The sequence below is a fragment of the Nerophis lumbriciformis genome, linkage group LG20 (assembly GCF_033978685.3).
Source record: "Nerophis lumbriciformis linkage group LG20, RoL_Nlum_v2.1, whole genome shotgun sequence".
Taxonomy (NCBI): domain Eukaryota; kingdom Metazoa; phylum Chordata; class Actinopteri; order Syngnathiformes; family Syngnathidae; genus Nerophis; species Nerophis lumbriciformis.
The window spans coordinates 37,021,284-37,040,000 of NC_084567.2; the positions used below are offsets into that span (position 1 = coordinate 37,021,284).

Sequence of the window (18,717 nt, forward strand, 5' to 3'; positions counted from 1 at the left end):
TTTCTTAATAATGATCTCGCAGCAGCCAGCGTCATTTCACGAGACCCTCGGGCGCCGTGAATGTCAATCAAGTGACGTCTTAGTGAAGATTGATGATCGCTAATTTTTAAGTCTATTTTTTTTTTTATGCCTGGCTGGCGATCGACTGACACACCCTACGCCATCAACCGGTATTTTGCGATCGACGTAATGGGCACCCCTGCAAAAAGCCAGTTCAAGACACATTCACAGCCTCACAGACAGTCGGAAATTACAGAACTTTTTAAAAATACATATTTCTCCAATGCCGGTGTTTTAAAAAAAGCGACATCAACGAGGCTGAAGAGCCGTACGTAGTAGGGATGTCCAATAATATCGGACTGCCGATATTATCGGCCGATAAATGCTTCAAAATGTAATATCGGAAATTATCGGTATCGGTTTCAAAATTATCGGTATCAGTTTCAAAAAGTTAAATTTATGACTTTTTAAAATGCCGCTGTGTACACGGACGTAGGGAGAAGTACAGAGCGCCAATAAACCTTAAAGGCACTGTGCCCAATCACATAATATCTACGGCTTTTCACACACACAAGTGAATGCAGGCATACTTGGTCAACAGCCATACAGGTCACACTGAGGGTGGCCGTATAAACAACTTTTACACTGTTACAAATATGCCCCACACTGTGAACCCACACCAAACAAGAGTGACAAACACATTTTGGGAGAACATCCGCACCGTAACACAACGTAAACACAACAGAACAAATACCCAGAACCCCTTGCAGCACTAACTCTTCCGGGACGCTACAATATACACCCCCCCCCCCCCCCACCTCAACCCCTCCCCCCAAGCCCGCCCACCTCAACCTCCTCATGCTCTCTCAGGGAGAGCATGTCCCAAATTCCAAGCTGTTTTGAGGCATGTTAAAAAAAATAATGCATTTTGTGACTTCAATAATAAATATGGCAGTGCCATGTTGGCATTTTTTTCCATAACTTGAGTTGATTTATTTTGGAAAACCTTGTTACATTGTTTAATGCATCAAGCGGGGCATCACAACAAAATTAGGCATAATAATGTGTTACTTCCACGACTGTATATATCGGTATCGGTTGATATCGGAATCGGCAATTAAGACAATATCGGGATATCGGCAAAAAAAGCCATTATCGGACATCTCTACTTGTGATATAAGGTCACACACACACACACACACACACACACACACACACACACACACACACACACACACACACACACACACACACCAGAAGTTGAGTAATTTACCGAGCTGACGTCCCAGATCTTCAAAGTCTTATCGTCAGACGCAGACACCAGGAGGTTGGAGTCAGACGACCACGCTACGTCAGATATGCCCTGCAGATTTATAGGAAATTAAAGAATAAAGCACACTGTACTGACAAGAAAACACATCTGAGTATGAAGCAATGCAGTTCTACACAACTGCAAACACATTTAGAAACAACTCTTATATCCAACGTCATTATGACAAACTGGATTATCGAATGTTACGTTTAGTTTTTTTTTGTTTTTTTTAAAGTCCACATACAGGGGAAACTAACAATCTTTGTACTGAACATAAATATCTTATTGACGTCTCAACTTACGAGCTTGTGTCCGGAAATGGTTTTCTCAAACTTGCCGTCGTATGCTCCCCAGATTTTAATGAGTTTATCAGCAGCTGCGGAGAGAAAATACATGAACATCCGTCCAAACAAAAAATAAAATAAAAAAAGAGGATGAGGAACTTACAGGAGCTGGCGAGCCACTCTCCACTGGGACTGAACTTGACGGAGGACACGGCTTTAGTGTGGCCCGCTAATGTGAACTTCAGACTGTAGTTGGGCTTGGCAGGAGCGGACTGGAAGCGAAAGTGCAACAAATGTTAATAAAACAGGCAGTGATTGGATTATTCAATACAGAGATGTTAAAATTAAACAACCTCTACTTGCATTCACCTCTTCCCTATTACTACTAACATACAATATTACTTCTAAATTGACATTTTATCTTAAATATTACTTAACGAGCTGTGTCATAAACAAATGGTTCCATTTTACACAAGGACTCACTCGCCCCTCCCTGTGCGACTCGCCAGCCGTCCGCACTGCCAATCAGCTAACGGGAGAAGCGATCCCATTAATGATTTGACTTTTGACGTGTTTTTATTCTACGGAGTAAGCAAGTGTGCCATGCTTTCGACGAGCAAATTTCTTCTGTCTTTCTAATAATTTCGAACAGGAATTTCCCCTGTCAATCAGCAGTGTGTATTCAGAGCAGGTAGGTGTTTAGCAGGTGAGCATAAGGCAGAGGACTCTCCCCAAATTATAATAAACACCTCCCAGTCAACTACTGGTAACATCACTATGAGCCCTTTGACGTTCTAGAAAGCTAAACGGCAGCTCATTTTGCGGTGTGTGTGTGTGTGTGTGTGTGTGTGTGTGTGTGTGTGTGTGTGTGTGTGTGTGTGTGTGTGTGTGTGTTACGGACAGCAAAGCCCTGTCTGTCTGTCATTTCACTTTACCTTTTTCTGTGTTGATTGAGCTATGTTGAAGCAGCGAAAAAGGACATTATGTTAAATGAAGAGTTTCTGTCTCTGATAGTTGATATAATAATGTAACTGCATCATTAAGCCTACATGAACTCCATGGTGTTCAGGAATGAATAGTCTCTCCTATTGCGATTGTAGTATTTTTTCAGCTGTAGTTACATTAATCATTAGTAATGGAGCAGCCTAGTTTTGAATGGCAGGGTCCCTGCTATCACATGTTGATAAAAATATAACATTTACATAATAAAAATCAACTACAGGCTTCCAAAATGCTGTAATAAATTAAGCATGATGAGATGACTTGAAACTGTTTAATGTTGCACTTTTTATATGTAGAAGAAAAGTTTTGTAATTTTATTTAATCTGAGAAACAACTTGAGGCAGTTTAATGTTGATTAACGTGGGCAGAATTATTATAGTGTTCCCTATGTTAAAAGGATAAAGCCATTGTTTACAAATTTGGTAAATAAATAACCAAAAAATTTATATTTTGTTGTTTTCTTACTGTCCCGAAAATGAACCGAACCTTGACCTCTAAACCGAGGTACGTACCGAACCGAAATTTTTGTGTACCGTTACACCCCTAGTGCATCCCATGTATTTATTTATTCGTCGCGGCCTGCCAAATAATGCCACATACTGATATACTGAAGGTCTTAAGTGTTGTACGTGCATACAAATGTTTTAAATAAAATGTTTCTCTAAGATTATATTTTGCCTCTTTTTTTGAGAATTGTTGTATATTCTTGGGTAGCAGGTTAAAGTTTGCTTTGTGTATAATTTTAGCTGTTTGCAAATTCACTATGTCGTGGAATTTCAGTATTTTTGAGTCAATAAATAAAGGGTTTGTATGTTCTCTATACCCGACATTATGTATTATTCTAACTGATCTTTTTTGTAACACCGTTAGTGAATGAAGTGTACTTTTGTAGTTATTTCCCATATTTCTGCACAATAACTCAGATATGGTAACACTAGCGAGCAGTAGAGAATATGAAGTGATTTTTGGTCTAGAACATGTTCTGCTTTATTCATTATTGACGTGTTTCTTGCTACTTTATGTTGTATATTTTTTGCATTAGATTTCCAGGCTGCGGCCTATGAATAACAGTTCGGAAAAAGCACATTTAAAAAAATAAATAAATAAAAAAGGCAATCTACAGTTTACGAGTATGGCCAACCTTGCTCTGACTGGCGGATGCTGACGACGCCACTGGAGGTTTCGTGTCCGTCTCTGGTTTCTTGTCTTCTGTTGCCATGGCGATGAAGTGAGCATCAACTGGACACTGCCAATAAGCGTTCAATAGTTAATACAATTCATTGAAATCAATGTTTTGGCATGTCGCTATATTCTTGCAAAACTGACGCTGATGGTCGACCACTTGGAAATTGACAATCACAGTACAATATGAAAAATAACTAATTAAATTGAAAAAAATGTACCAAAAAAAAAACGTTGCAGCCAAACCAGATGGCCAGGATCTTCAGCTCTAACTGGATCGGTTCGCAGCCGAGTGTGAAACGACTGGGATGGGAATCAGAACCTCCAAGTCAGAGTCAATGGTTCTCGCCCTTAAAAGGGTGGAGTGCCATCTCCGGGTTGGGGAGGAGATCTTGCCCCGAGTGGAGGAGTTCAAGTACCTCGGAGTCTTGTTCACGAGTGAGGGAAGAGTGGATCGTGAGATCGGTGCGGCGTCTTCAGTAATGCGGACGCTGCATCGATCCGTTGTGGTGAGGAAGGAGCTGAGCCGGAAGGCAAAGCTCTCATTTTACGAAGGGTGTAACGGTACGTGTATTTGTATTGAACCGTTTCGGTACGGGGGATTCGGTTCGGTTCGGAGGTGTACCGAACGAGTTTCCACACGAACATATTAAGTAGCGCAATGCACGGACGGACATAAGTAGCGTACCGCACGTTGTGTAAACAATGCACACCAGCATGCCGTAGTGATGGGTCTGGCAACACCGATGCATCGGCGCATGCATTGAGCTCATAGAGCAAAACCCTGTGTCGGTGCGCGTACCGCTTTTGGAAAGTCACGTGACCGATCATGAGCTGTTTCGGTCACGTGACCGATACACAAACTGCGTCGCACTGACGCCTCCTCTGTGCCCTGTGAGCGGGTCTTTTCTACAGCCGGAGAAACAATAACTAAGAAGAGAAATTGTCCAAAATTTAACACGTTGGAAAAACTGTTGTTTTTTTTAATAAAAATGTGTAAAAAAAAAATTTGTTTAAATCCCAGTCCACAAGCATCCTCATTCACAACACGTTCTCTTAGATTTCCATGTTATGATACATGTTCACATTATTTACTGACTGTATCTAAAAAAGATACAAATATATTTTTATTTAAATGAAGGTATGAAATAATCCTAAATGAAATACAATGACTAGGTTTATATTATTGTATATACTAGGTCAGGGGTCGGCAACCTGCGGCTCCGGAGCCGCATGCGGCTCTTTGAGCACTCTGATGCAGCTCAGCAGCTTACTTGCTGAACCCCCCAATTGTCCCGTGAGACTTCCGGATTTCAGGGCCTCTCGCATAAAACCCCCGGGATTAATATTCACCGATTTTCACCCTTAAAGCTATATTAAGGGCGTGCCGTGATGGTACAACATTTGGCGCCCTCTACAATCTGTATTGACAGCGTGCCAGCCCAACACTTGTTATACAATATACATCTTCTGCTTACACACGTGAGAGACAGCAAGGCATACTTGGTCAACAGCCACACAGGTTACACTGACGGTGATCATATAAAACAACTTTAACACTCTTACTAATAATGCGCCACACTTTGAACCAAAACCAAACAAGAATGACAAACACATTTCGGGAGAACATCTGCACCTTAACACGACATAAACACAACAGAACAAACACCCAGAATCCCATGCAGCCCTGACTCTTCCAGGCTACATTATACACCCCTGCTACCACCAAACCCCGCCCCCACCCCAACCCTGCACCCTCACACATCAACCCCCCCCTCTGTGCGTCGGTTGAGGTGGGCGGGGTTTGGTAGCGGGGGTGTATAATGTATCCCGGAAGAGTTAGGGCTGCATGGGATTCTGGGTATTTGTCCTGTCGTGTTTATGTTGTGTTAAGGTGCAGATGTTCTCCCAAAATGTGTTTGTCATTCTTGTTTGGTTTTGGTTCAAAGTGTGGCGCATTATTAGTAAGAGTGTTATTATACCGCCACCGTCAGTGTAACCTGTGTGGTTGATGAGGAAGTATGCCTTGCTGTCACCTACGTGAGCAAGCGGAAGCACCATATAACATGTGGCTGATCAGGCACGCTGATTGTAGTGGGCGCTATATGCTGTACCATCACGGCACGCATGACGCTGACAAGCGCTATTCATTAAAAACCCGCGTGCCGCACCAGCTTAAAAATTCCATACAAAGGTGTAGGCAGCGTGTCTGAGACCCCTGGTTTATACATAGCACAAAGCCAAAAAAAATGTTTATATACAGTGTTATTTCATTTAAAATTACAAAAAATTTTGCGGCTCCCATTGTTTTCTATAATTTGTGAAACTGGTCAAAATGGCTCTTTGACTGGTAAAGGTTGCCGACCCCTGTACTAGGTCATAAAATCAGTGTCAGTTGAGTCGGTCCATAGGTTGCCTGTAGGGATTTTTAATGTCCAGCAGATGTCAGTATTTAGTGACACAGTATCAATACAGTTTTGCAATGTGTCGAAACGCTTCATGAGTATCAATACAGTTTTGCAATGTGTCGAAACGCTTCATGAGTATCAATACAGTTTTGCAATGTGTCGAAACGCTTCATGACGCCTCATCAACCCATCACTATGCCGGTGTAACGCAGGTGTCCAAATACATACTTTTGCAGAGACTATTGGGCTCTTGCTGTCTATTACTCTTTGTCACGTGACCGCCACGGTCCAATCAGCTGTGCTTATAAGCCGGTAGCAGGAAGTGGCCAGTAGACAGGACGTGATGGGAGACAGATTGTATTTCTGCTCGGGGTAGGTTTTTATTCTCGTTTTCACCCGAAATATTGTGCTGACGGGATTCTAAACTAATGGCCTATTTGTTAACTTTATAGAGCCGACTACCAGCGACTGATTATTTGTCATTAAGCTGCGTGTGACTGTAGAAACGGAGTTGGTGAGTCATATATTAGACTTTCTTCCATTGTTTCATTGAAACAGTCTTTATGGCATATTTCTCAAACATCCATATACAAGGTTTATGACTTGAACCAATGATAACTATTGTGTATTGAATGCACTTTTGAATGTGTTAGATAATAATCACGTTTAGTGAACTGACCGAATTGCATAGGTCATATTTATGCTGCTAATGGTTATTTTAGCACTTTAATGCATATTGTGATTCTGACATGTATGTTGATTTATATTGTACAATATTGAGGAAAAACTAGAACCTGTTCTGAATACTTTATAATGCAATTAGTGTTATTTAATTAAGATATTTGATTTGTGTACACATTGATTTATAAGGATGGTCCTGGTTCTTACACAGGCCAGGCTTCTCTTTATGATGGCGAGCTAGGGAAAAAAAAGCATCTAGTCCAAGGATCGTTCTTGGGAGAATCCAGCCAGGAACCCCACCACCTGTTCTGTCTGGGCTGGTAGGAGATCTCGAGTCAACCCTCTACACATTTTCACCCTTAACCGCAGCACATGGACTGTACTGCTTTACTCTCCAAAACCTTTCTCCAAGAACTGTATTGAACCTGGCCCTCCACTTCATCCTGGAGCATCTGGACTCCCCAGGAACCTACGCTAGGATCCTGTTTGTGGACTTCAGTTCTGCCTTCAACACCATCCTCCCTGGACTGCTACGAGACAAGCTCTACCAGCTCAGCGTGCCCGACTCCCTCTGCAGTTGGATCAATGACTTCCTGACAGACCGAAGACAGCACGTGCGGCTGGGGAAGATTGTCTTGGACAGTCGAACCACGAACACTGGTACTCCTCAGAGCTGTGTACTCTCCCCCTGGCTCTTCTCCCTGTACACAAACTGCTGCACCTCCAGTCACCAGTCCGTAAAACTGCTCAAGTTTGCGGATGACACTACCCTCATCGGGCTCATCTCGGATGGCGATGAGTCCGCCTACAGGAGAGAGGTGGACCGGCTGGCGTCCTGGTGCAGCCACAACAACCTGGAGCTGAACGCCCAGAAAACAATGGAGATGATCATGGATGATCATGGACTTCAGAAAAGTCACAGCCCCACCATCCCCCCTCACCCTGATTGACTCTCCCACCCCCGTCTCCATTATGGACTCCTTCCGTTTTTTGGGCACCACCATCACCCAAGACCTCAAGTAGGAGTCGATCATCAGCTCCTTCATCAAGAAGGCCCAGCAGAGGATGTACTTCCTGCGGCAGCTGAGGAAACTTAAGGTGCCGACCGAGAAGCTGGTGCAGTTTTACTCAGCCATCATCGGGTCCATCCTGACCTCCTCCATCACCGTGTGGTTCCCCGGCGCCACAGTCCAGGATAAGCATCGCCTGCAGCGCATCGTACGTGCTGCTGAGAAGGTGATTGGCTGCAGGCTCCCATCCCTTCAGGACTTGTTGTCCTTCAGGACCAGGCGGCATGTGGGTCGGATCACAGCTGACTCTTCTCACCCTGGACACACACTATTCTCCCCTCTCCCTTCAGGCAGGAGACTACGGTCCATCCAGACCCACACCTCCCGCCACCTGAACAGTTTTTTCCCCTCGGCCATCAGGCACATGAACAATAACTCCTAACAGTAGCTCCCTAGAATTCCTTCTAAGTCTATAACAAGATCTGATAGCTCAGTTACAGCTATTGTTATTACCAAATCTGTGTTATATGTGTTTTATGTTGCATGATTGCACTAAGAAAAATTCCTAGTTTGTGAACCCGTTCTCAAAAAATGGCAATAAAACGATTCTGATCTGATCATTCTGATTCTGATCTGAGCTGAGATTTAAACAAGATCCAGAGACACTAAATAATTGAATTGGAACACACACAGAGCTATTTCTCTTTTTGGGCAGAATTATTATAGTGTTCCCAACGATAAAAGGATAAAGCCATTGTTTGTCAATGCAATTTTTGCATTGACAAAATTCCGGAGGTACACCACCAGCAGAAATCATTAAAAAAGGAAACTCAGTTGACAGTAAAAAGTAATTGTCGCAATTGTTGGATATGACTTTAAACCATAACCAAGCATGCATCAATATAGCTCTTGTCTCAAAGTAGGTGTACTGTCACAACCTGTCACATCACCCCCTGACTTATTTGGACTTTTTTTGCTGTTTTCCTGTGTGTAGTGTTTTAGTTCTTGTCTTGCGCTCCTATTTTGGTGGCTTTTTCTCTTTTTTTTGGTATTTTCCTGTAGCAGTTTCATGTCTTCCTTTGAGCGATATTCCCCGCATCTACTTTGTTTTAGTAATCAAGAATATTTCAGTTGTTTTTATCCTTCTTCGTGCGGACATTGTAATAATAATAATAATAATAATAATAATAATAATAATAATAATAACTGGGATTTATATAGCGCTTTTCTAAGTACCCAAAGTCGCTTTACATGTAGAACCCATCATTCATTCACACCTGGTGGTGGTAAGCTACTTTCATAGCCACAGCTGCCCTGGGGTAGACTGACGGAAGTGTGGCATTGTAGATTGTCATGTCATGTTCGGATGTACATTGTGGACGCCGTCTCTGCTCCGCAGTAAGTCTTTGCTGTCGTCCAGCATTCTGTTTTGTTTACTTTGTAGCCAGTTCAGTTGAAGTTTCGTTCTGCATAGCCTTCCCTAACCTTCAATGCCTTTTCTTAGAGGCACTCACCTTTTGTTTATTTTTGGTTTAAGTATTAGACACCTTTTTACCTGCACACTGCCTCCCGCTGTTTGCAACATCTACAAAACAATTAGCTACCGGCTGCCACCTACTGGTATGGAAGAGTATTACACGGTTACTCTGCCGAGCTCAAGAACAACACATCATTTGCAGACTATAATTACTGGTTTGCAAAAAAATATTTTTAACCCAAATAGGTGAAATTACATCATCTCCCACGGCACACCAGACCGTATCTCACGGCACACAAGTGTGCCGTGGCACAATTGCGCAATGCTCACGCGTCCTCTGCGCACAGCAAATTAATGCCGCGCAGAAAATCAAATATCCCATCTGAACTTTAAACAAAATAAGCACATTACAATTTATTCTGTATTATTTTGCAATGCAACTATATGAGTGTGACAACAAGAGTGGCCCCAATGAATAAAACAATCTTTGTCAACACAGTGCAATTATAGTCTGTCGAGACACTTTACGGACAGGAATTCCATCAATCACTTTATTGAGCAAAACTGTTTGTAACCACACCAAAAACATGAGTAAAAAAAAACTTTTATCTATAAAAAATTTTAATTTTCTGCCATACAAACCAGGATTAAACCAACATTGTCATCCGTCTTTTCAACAGAAGCCGCTCGCTCTGTCTCACCTGCACCAACACACGCACTCATGGCACTTAGCTAGTGTTGCGTTTACGGTAGGGATGTCCCGATCCGATATTTGGATCGGATCGGCTGCCGATATTTGCCAAAAATTGCGTATCGGCAAGGCATGGGAAAATGCCGACCCAGATCCAGTTTTCCAACGCACCGATTTAAATAATACATTCCACTTTTCTGCTGCTCCCTAATTTCCGTTCCGCATTTTCCAGCAACACCTTCAACACATCCACAGGTCTGTGGATTCTCACGCAGTTGCTTTTAGCTGCTGGCATTACACGACAGGCTCTTCTCACTCTTTCCTGTGTCTCCCTCTCACAGACAGCAAGCGCACCTTCTTACACACGTCACATACTGTCACGACATACGTCACATACTGTCACGTCATACGTCGCATACGTATACGCCCTCCCCGAGCAGAGAGGTAGCAGCATGGCTAACGTTAGCTGTGATGCTAGTGCAGCCGTGCGAGCAACGCTCCCTCTAAGGTGCTCGCCTGTGCAATTGCGCACTGTTTAAGCGTCCTCTGCGCATAGCAATTATATGCCACGCACAAAATCAAATAAAAAAATAAGCGCATAACAATTTTCGACACACGGACACGACAGAGAAAACAGTTTTCGTCATCATTGTTCAAATATTGTGACGTCTGTCGAGACGCTTATGTCCGTTCGGTGCCACACGTCCACACCATCAAAATGCAGAGGCAAAAATTTCCACATCAACACCGTATGAAAAAATGTGTGATTTTTTTAGTTGTGATTTCCTTCTCTACATGAAAGTTTAAAAGTAGCATATATTAATGCAGTATGGAGAAGAATGTTTTAATGTAGACATGCAAGCCTTGAAAGAAAATTTTGAAAATCAAGACTACATTTCCTGCAAATGGGTGCATTTCTACCCTATATTTTAACTTTAGATTTATTCTCATATCAAACTCTTTTGGCTGTCTTTTTGACACTTACATCCGGCGCCCCCTCCACACCCTGGATTATAAATAATGTAAATAATTCAATGTGATTATCTTGTGTGATGACTGTATTATGATGATAGTATATATCTGATAGTATATATCTGTATCATGAATCAATTTAAGTGGACCCCGACTTAAACAAGTTGAAAAACTTATTCGGGTGTTACCATTTAGTGGTCAATTGTACGGAATATGTACTTCACTGTGCATCCTACTAATAAAAGTCTCAATCAATCAATCAATCAAAACACATAGAATCATCATACTGCTGTGATTATATGCATCAAGTGTTCATTCAAGGCTAAGGCAAAAATATCGAGATATATATTGTGTATCGCAATATGGCCTTAAAATATCGCAATATTAAAAAAAGGCCATATCGCCCAGCCCTAGTTCAATGATGCCATTTCTGTTTGTCATGTATAATTTTGTCTATTTTGTGTTTATCCTTGAATAAACAGGTCAGTTTCTTGTTACCAACCATTGTGTATTATTCAAACTCCCCTAATTCAGCTGGCTAGTTGTTATCAAGAGTACTAAAACCCTTTTCAACATGATTCTGTCAACTAAGTAGGCTAAATAACTTTAAACATTAATACATGCTCGGATAGGTCAGTATCGGTATCGGTATCGGTCAGTATCGGTATCGGATCGGAAATGCAAAAACAATATCGGTTTCGGATCGGAAGTGCAAAAACCTGGATCGGGACATCCCTAGTTTATGGCCACACAAAAAGTCGGACAACCCCAACGCCCCACAATGTGTAAATGCCAGGTTGTAACACTCAATCAGATGTGTGCTTATTTTACTGCCATTTATTAAGAATGTTAATCTAAGGATACTATTCATGAAATATTGTCACTAGATTTCATAAATGCTAATAAAAAGATGTATTTTACAGACAGAAAATTACAGAAACTAAATGTAATCTCTGAAAGGGGTAACATTTCTTTTAAAAGGCAGGACCCGCAGCCAGACATACAATACTAGCACATAGGTCATGAAAAACATGTTTTTAGGGCCCGCATGGCCCATTGTAAAAGGAATCCCAACGGGAGTCCTTTTGCAATGGGACATAAGGACCTATTGTTTTTCTAAGGTTGTATTATTATTCCGCCGCCTCTTTGAGCACTAATTTGACCCACTTAACATGCTTCAAAACTCACCATATTTGACCCACACATCAGGACCTGCGAAAATTGTCTTTTAATAAAAAAAAACGAACCCTAAAACTCAAAATTGCGCTCTAGCGCCCCCTAGAAAGAAAACTGCTTATAACTCCCAGTATGAATGTTGTAGAGACATGAAACAAAAACCTCTATGTAGGGCTCACTTAGCCCTACTTTTCATTAATTAATTTCCTCGGGCAAAAATCAACAGGAAGTTGGCAATTCCCCCTTCAAGACAAAAATGTACTAAAAACAGTCACTTTTGCCTCTTTGAGCTGTAATTTGACCCCCTTAACATGCTTCAAAACACACCGAACTGAACACACACATCAGGACTAGCAGAAATTGCGATCTAATAAAAAAACCTAACCCCAAATTTAAAAATTGCGCTCTAGAGCAATTTTTTAATAAAACGGAGAAAAAACTGCTCATCGGAAGAAAAAAATGACAAAACTGCCTGTAACTCCCACTGGGAAGGTCGGAGAGACATGAAACAAAAACCTCAATGTAGGTCTCACTTAGACCTACATTTCATAAATTGACAACACCCAGCAAAAATCAACAGGAAGTTTGCTATTCCCCCTTCAAAACAACATTTTTGTAAAAACCGGTCACCTTCCTTCAAAATCTATCTCCTCTGAGCGCGTTTGTCGTTTCGGCTTCAAACTAACACAGGAGAGAGATTGAACCCTTGTGTATAAAAGTATAGAACAGCTTTTTAATACCTGCTCCGGTTTTGATTTTATGACCCTTCAAAGACCCGCTGCACTGATGCTGCTGCGCTGCTGTTTTTTTAAGATGGCTGCTCAAAAGCAGGAAGCACCAACATGCCCACACAATGCAGACAAGGTAGGTACACTAGACAAAAGTCTTGGGACACTTCAGACTAAAAGTAGACAAAAGTATTGGGACACTTAGGACTAGCACCTGCCAAATACGCGGGCCCGACCAATGCTGCTTGCAGCTTTAATTTTGTTATTGTCATTCTAAGAGGGCAAAATCACTTACCGTATTTTCCGCACTATAAGGCGCACCTAAAAACCACAAATTTTCTCAAAAGCTGACAGTGCGCCTTATAACCCGGTGCGCTTTATATATGGATTAATATTAAGATTCATTTTCATAAAGTTTCGGTCTCGTAACTACGGTAAACAGCCGCCATCTTTTTTCCCGGTAGAACAGGAAGCGCTTCTTCTTCTACGCAAGCAACCGCCAAAGTAAGCACCCGCCCCCATAGAACAGGAAGCGCTTCTTCTTCTACTGTAAGCAACCACCCGCCCGCGTAGAAGAAGAAAAAGCGCGCGGATATTACCGTACTTAATTTCCTTTGTGTGTTTACATCTGTAAAGACCACAAAATGGCTCCTACTAAACGACAGGGATCCGGTTCATGAAAAGACGCAATCTCTCCATCCGCACACGGATTACTACCGTATTTCACAGCAACTGATATTCCTATGAACCACACTGTGAATACAACGGGAGCACGTACGGTAAATTTTCGCACCACAGGGAATGAGAAGTCATCCTTCACTGTGGTTCTAGCTTGCCATGCTAATGGCCAGAAACTTCCACCCATGGTGATATTCAAAAGGAAGACCTTGCCAAAAGAGACCTTTCCAGCCGGCGTCATCATAAAAGCTAACTCGAAGGGACCATAAGGCGCCCTGGGTTATAAGCCGCGCCTTCAATGAACGGCATATTTCAAAACTTTGTCCACCTATAAGCCGCTCCGTGTTATAAGCCGCATCTAACTGCGCTAAAGGAATGTCAAAAAAACAGTCAGATAGGTCAGTCAAACTTTAATAATATATTAAAACCAGCGTGATGTGGGCGCGCACGGAGTCGTATATCAACATGGACGGAGCTGCGTGAAAAAAGCCACCCGGCCTCTTCGCGTAAACTTAAACTTACCTTAACCACTCGCTCATCTTTTCTTCATCCATCCCTTCGAGTTAGCTTTTATGATGACGCCGGCTGGAAAGGTCTCTTTTGGCAAGGTCTTCCTTTTGAATATCACCATGGGTGGAAGTTTCTGGCCATTAGCATGGCAAGCTAGAACCACAGTGAAGGATGACTTCTCATTCCCTGTGGTGCGAATATTCACCGTACGTGCTCCCCTTGTATCCACAGTGCGGTTCACAGGAATATCAAAAGTCAGTGGAACCTCGTCCGTCCATGTTGATAATGTTCTCTGGCCGGATCTTTTTTTCAGCTATCTTGTTTTTACAATATGCACGGAAAGTAGCCAGCTTTTCTTGAAAGTCTTTAGGCAGTTGCTGTGAAATAGTAATCCGTGTGCGGATGGAGAGATTGCGTCTTTTCATGAACCGGATCCCTGTCGCTTAGTAGGAGCCATTTTGTGGTCTTTACAGATGTAAACACACAAAGGAAATGAAACGTACGGTAATATCCGCGCGCTTTTTCTTCTTCTACGCGGGCGGGTGGTTGCTTACAGTAGAAGAAGAAGCGCTTCCTGTTCTATGGGGGCGGGTGCTTACCTTGGCGGTTGCTTGCGTAGAAGAAGAAGCACTTCCTCGTCTACGGGGAAAAAAGATGGCGGCTGTTTACCGTAGTTGAGAGACCGAAACTTTATGAAAATGAATCTTAATATTTATCCATATATAAAGCGCACCGGGTTATAAGGCGCACTGTCAGCTTTTGAGAAAATTTGTGGTTTTTAGGTGCGCCTTATAGTGCGGAAAATACGGTAGAGGGAACATTGGTTACTCCCTTACAATTTACCGTATTTTCCGCACTATAAGGCGCACCTAAAAACCACAATTTTTCTCAAAAGCTGACAGTGCGCCTAATAACCCGGTGCGCTTTATTACGATTAATTTTCATAAAGTTTCGGTCTCGCAACTTCGGTAAACAGCCGCCATCTTTTTTCCCGGTAGAACAGGAAGCGCTTCTTCTTCTACGCAAGCAACCGCCAAGGAAAGCACCCGCCCCCATAGAACAGGAAGCGCTTCACCCGCCCCCATAGAACAGGAAGCGCTTCACCCGCCCCCGGAAGAAGAAGAAAAAACGCGCGGATATCACCGTACGTTTCATTTCCTGTTTACATCTGTAAAGACCACAAAATGGCTCCTACTAAACGATCCGGGTCATAAAAAGACGCAATCTCTCCATCCGCACACGGATTACTACCGTATTTCACAGCAACTGAACCGCACTGTGGAACGGGAGCACGTACGGTGAATATTCGCTCCACAGGGAATGAGAAGTCATCCTTCACTGTGGTTCTAGCTTGCCATGCTAACTTCCACTCATGGTGATATTCAAAAGGAAGACCTTGCCAAAAGAGACCTTTCCAGCCGGCGTCATCATAAAAGCTAACTCGAAGGGATGGATGGATGAAGAAAAGATGAGCGAGTGGTTAAGGGAAGTTTACGCGAAGAGGCCGGGTGGCTTTTTTCACACAGCTCCGAAGGCGAACACACCTTCACTAAGACGGGCAGACAGCCTCGGACGACATACGCCAACATCTGCCAGTGGATCGTAAATGCTTGGGCAGATATTTCGGTCACAACTGTGGTCCGAGCTTTCCGGAAGGCAGGATTCACAGAACAACAGCGACACTGACTCCCGATGACTTCTACGAGACGGAACCGGCCATTTTGGATCCCACGCTAGCGCAACTTTTCAATTCGGACACCGAAGACGAAGAATTCGAAGGATTTACGAATGAAGAATAACTTCAGAAGGTGAGCGCTATGTTTATTTTGTGTGTTGTGACATTAACGTTCGAGCAACATTATGTTACTATTGCTCTACACCATTTTGAATTTTACTATGTTTGTGATTGCACATTTGCGTACATTTTGGGACAGAGTTGTTAGAACGCTGGTTTTCAATATATTATTAAAGTTTGACTGAACTATCTGACTGTTTTTTTGACATTCACTTTAGCGCAGCGTTTTTTTGACATTCACTTTAGCGCAGCGTAGGCGCGGCTTTTAGTCCGGGGCGGCTTATTGGTGGACAAAATTATGAAATATGTAATTCATAGAAGGTGCGGCTAATAATCCGGTGCGCCTTATAGTGCGGAAAATACGGTACCAGTCGATCTACGTTCCCATCCTCGCCTATGGTCATGAGCTTTGGGTTATGACCGAAAGGACAAGATCACGGGTACAAGCGGCCGAAATGAGCTTCCTCCGCCCTTAAGAGATAGGGTGAGAAGCTCTGCCATCCGGGAGGAGCTCAAAGTAAAGTCGCTGCCGTAGCCAGATGAGGTGGTTCGGGCGTCTGGTCAGGATGCCACCAGAACGCCTCCCTAGGGAGGTGTTTCGGGCACGTCCGACCAATGGGAGAAGACCCAGGACACGTCGGGAAGACCATCTCTCCCGGCTGGGCCTGGGAAACGCCTCGGGGTCCCCCCGGGAGGAGCTGGACGAAGTGGCCGGGGAGAGGGAAGTCTGGGCTTCCCTGCTTAGGCTGCTGCCCCCGCGACCCCACCTCGGATAAGCTGTGTAATGACGTTCAGCCTGTCTTACGTTAGCTAACGAGCTAGCACCACCAGCAATGTTAAAACTCAAGCTGGCTAATATCATTTCCAGCATTTTGGTCAGTAAAAATGCGGAATATACATGTTAAAGGTTGTTAAATGACATCAAAGGTGTGGTGATGTTAACGGTGTTGACAACATTGTGTTGGCAGCGACAGGGCGGCCTTCCATTCACACAATGAGGTGTCGCTCACAAGTCGATACTCACGGGAGATTTAGTTGAGTTTCGAAGCCTTCTCGTTGCTCCTCATAAATACGATTAAAAGCCGTTCATGTGTGATTTAGTCGGCGGGTTACGGCGACTTGCTCTTTAGTACTTGCTGTGAAGGTCTGCGAGGAAAAGCGGGGAATGTGGCGCAGTGACGTCTAATGCGCATGCGCGATTTCCACATTTGGTACGGAAAGAGAGGAGGGATAAAAAAAAATGCTAGGCACGTTTTTTTGTCTGCTAAAAAGTAGTGTTACGCTGATTTAAAATTCATAAACACACGCTGCTAGTGTAACCGAGAATCCAGTGAGAAGTAGCGTAAGCGCGGCGGAACGGAAGGCAGGAACTTGAGGCATGTCTTTATTTGCGACGGACTCGTCGTTTTCTCATCAAAACTAGGTCACACACTTCCGCCCTTCACAATAAGAGCACCACGCGTCACATTCGGTCCAATTGAAAGAGCATATATTGGACCAAAAATAAAAATAAAATAAAAATTCCGGAGCCGCCAAATATTAAAAGCCTTATATAAGTATTATATAAGTCCATACTCCTTCAAAACTGCACTAAAACAACACCTCCAGTCAACTTCAACCCTTGACTAACACCATACTTCATACTTGCCAACCCTCCCGAATTTTCCGGGAGACTCCCGAAATTCAGCGCCTCTCCCGAAAACCTCCCGGGACAAATATTCTCCCGAAAATCTCCCGATTTTAAGCCGGAACTGGAAGCCACGCCCCCCCCCCCAGCTCCATGCGGACCTGAGTGAGGACAGCCTTTTTTCATGACGGGAGGACAACAGGGTGACAAGAACTAAATCATCCAGACTAGAGATACAGTAAATTGTATTATTATGTTTATTTTACCTAAAAATAAATATATTTATTAATTAAAAAAAACAAAAACTAAATACATTTTTTATTTTTTTTATTTTGCTAAAAACATCAAAATTAATTGTATTTTTATTTGTATTTTTTCGTGACTCCTTATTACATCCAGCCATAGAATTATACATTAAAATAAACATATTTGAAATAATTTATTTTAAATTATCATAATAATTCATTTAAAATGACCAGATTTAATTATTAAAATAATTGCTTGTTTATCAACAACTTTAGCATTTTATTCATTACATTTTGAAACTCTCAGAAGCCAAGTTATGTTATATTCCTTAATATCTATTTATGCAAGTATGAAGTATCAATTATCTAAACAGTTTTGTTTGCATATTTTCAGGATTTAGATATCTATATATCTATATCTATATATATATATATATATATATATATATATATATATATATATATGTATGTGTGGGGAAAAAAATCACAAGACTATTTCATCTCTACAGGCCTGTTTCATGAGGGGGGGTACCCTCAATCATCAGGAGATTTTAATGGGAGCATTCGCATACCATGGTTTATATAGGGCACAGAGTGGGTGGGTACAGGCTGGCCTAGGGGCGTGGTGATTGGCTCATGTGTTACCTAGGAGGTGTTTCCGTCTATGGCGGCATGCTGTTACAATTTCGCTGCGCTTGTTGAGGGATGACAGGTCTGGACGGTAAATAATAAACAGTTTCTCTTTCAAGCATAGGTTGCATCTTTTATTACCACTATTGTAAGGTGTGCTGGATGCAAGAATTTGCCATGTTATTGAATATTCAACATTATTGTCTTTGAGGTCCCAAATGTTTGCTGAGTTCTGTGGTATTTCGCAGGTTTTTGTTCCTGAAAGAAGCCTTGTGATTGTTCCATCTGGTTTTGAATTCTCCCTCGGTT

General features: G+C 42.5%; 1 protein-coding gene across 1 annotated transcript in view; it reads right to left on the reverse strand.

The window, feature by feature from the left end:
* wdr5 (WD repeat domain 5) overlaps positions 1–17,233 on the reverse strand; it is a 35,307-nt gene extending 18,074 nt beyond the window's left edge. Inside the window, exons 1-5 of the mRNA XM_061981079.2 lie at positions 16,931–17,233; positions 3,740–3,844; positions 1,760–1,868; positions 1,615–1,688; positions 1,274–1,363 (exon numbers count right to left, since the gene is read on the reverse strand). Of these exons, the coding sequence (XP_061837063.1) occupies positions 1,274–1,363; positions 1,615–1,688; positions 1,760–1,868; positions 3,740–3,817 (351 nt within the window). The 5' untranslated portion in view covers positions 3,818–3,844; positions 16,931–17,233. The remainder of the gene's footprint in view (positions 1–1,273; positions 1,364–1,614; positions 1,689–1,759; positions 1,869–3,739; positions 3,845–16,930) is intronic.
* Positions 17,234–18,717: the final 1,484 nt, after the last annotated feature.